At 50.0% G+C, this 1,022-nt stretch overlaps 1 protein-coding gene across 1 annotated transcript in view; it reads right to left on the reverse strand.

Annotated features, from left to right (window-relative positions):
- LOC113332173 (arp2/3 complex-activating protein rickA-like) overlaps window positions 1-1,022 on the reverse strand; it is a 25,827-nt gene that overhangs the window by 23,691 nt on the left and 1,114 nt on the right. The window contains exon 2 of the mRNA XM_026578822.1: window positions 545-960. Within this exon, the coding sequence (XP_026434607.1) occupies window positions 545-960 (416 nt within the window). The remainder of the gene's footprint in view (window positions 1-544; window positions 961-1,022) is intronic.

Raw genomic sequence — 1,022 nt, forward strand, 5'->3', positions numbered from 1 at the left:
TTGGTGCTTCGTACTTGGGGGCGACGTAGGCTGGTGGTGGTGGAGATGCGTAGACGTACTTAGGAGTGTACTTTGGTGCTTCGTACTTAGGGGCGACGTAAGCTGGTGGTAGTGGAGATGCGTAGACATACTTAGGAGTGTACTTTGGTGCTTCGTATTTGGGAGCGACGTAATTAGGAGTGTATTTTGGTGCTTCGTACTTGGGAGCGACGTATTTAGGAGTGTACTTTGGTGCTTCGTACTTGGGAGCGACGTATTTAGGTGTGTATTTTGGTGCTTCGTACTTGTGCGCGACATAATTAGGAGTGTATTTTGGTGCTTCGTACTTGGGAGCGACGTATTTAGGAGTGTACTTTGGTGCTTCGTATTTGGGTGCGACGTATTTAGGAGTGTATTTTGGTGCTTCGTACTTGGGTGCGACGTATTTAGGAGTGTACTTTGGTGCTTCGTACTTGGGAGCGACGTAATTAGGTGTGTACTTTGGTGCTTCGTACTTGGGGGCGACGTAAGCTGGTGGTGGTGGTGATGGAGATGGGTAAACAACAGGAGCAATGTAAGCAGGAGGTGGTGGTGACAGTGATGGGTACACTACAGGAGCTACATAAGCTGGAGGTGGTGGTGATGGAGATGGGTACACTACGGGAGTGTCGTAAGCCGGTGGTGGTGGTGATGGAGATGGGTACACTACGGGAGCGACGTAAGCTGGTGGTGGTGGTGATGGCGATGGATAAACTACGGGTGCGACGTAGGCTGGTGGTGGTGGTGATGGAGATGGGTAAACTACGGGAGCGACGTAAGCTGGAGGAGGTGGTGATGGAGATGGATAAACAACAGGAGCCACGTAAGCAGGTGGTGGCGGTGATGGGTAAACTTTGGGAAGATTTATGTCGGCAATAACCTCCACAACTGGTTTCTTGTAGGGAGTTTCTTTGTAGTTGGGTGTATATGGTTCGTACTCAGCTAGCACCACATTGATCAGAACGAAAAAGGTAAAAGCATGAACCAGACAAGCTGAGAGCCTC

Source organism: Papaver somniferum, unplaced genomic scaffold, assembly GCF_003573695.1.
Source record: "Papaver somniferum cultivar HN1 unplaced genomic scaffold, ASM357369v1 unplaced-scaffold_13, whole genome shotgun sequence".
In the NCBI taxonomy this organism is placed as follows: Eukaryota; Viridiplantae; Streptophyta; class Magnoliopsida; order Ranunculales; family Papaveraceae; genus Papaver; species Papaver somniferum.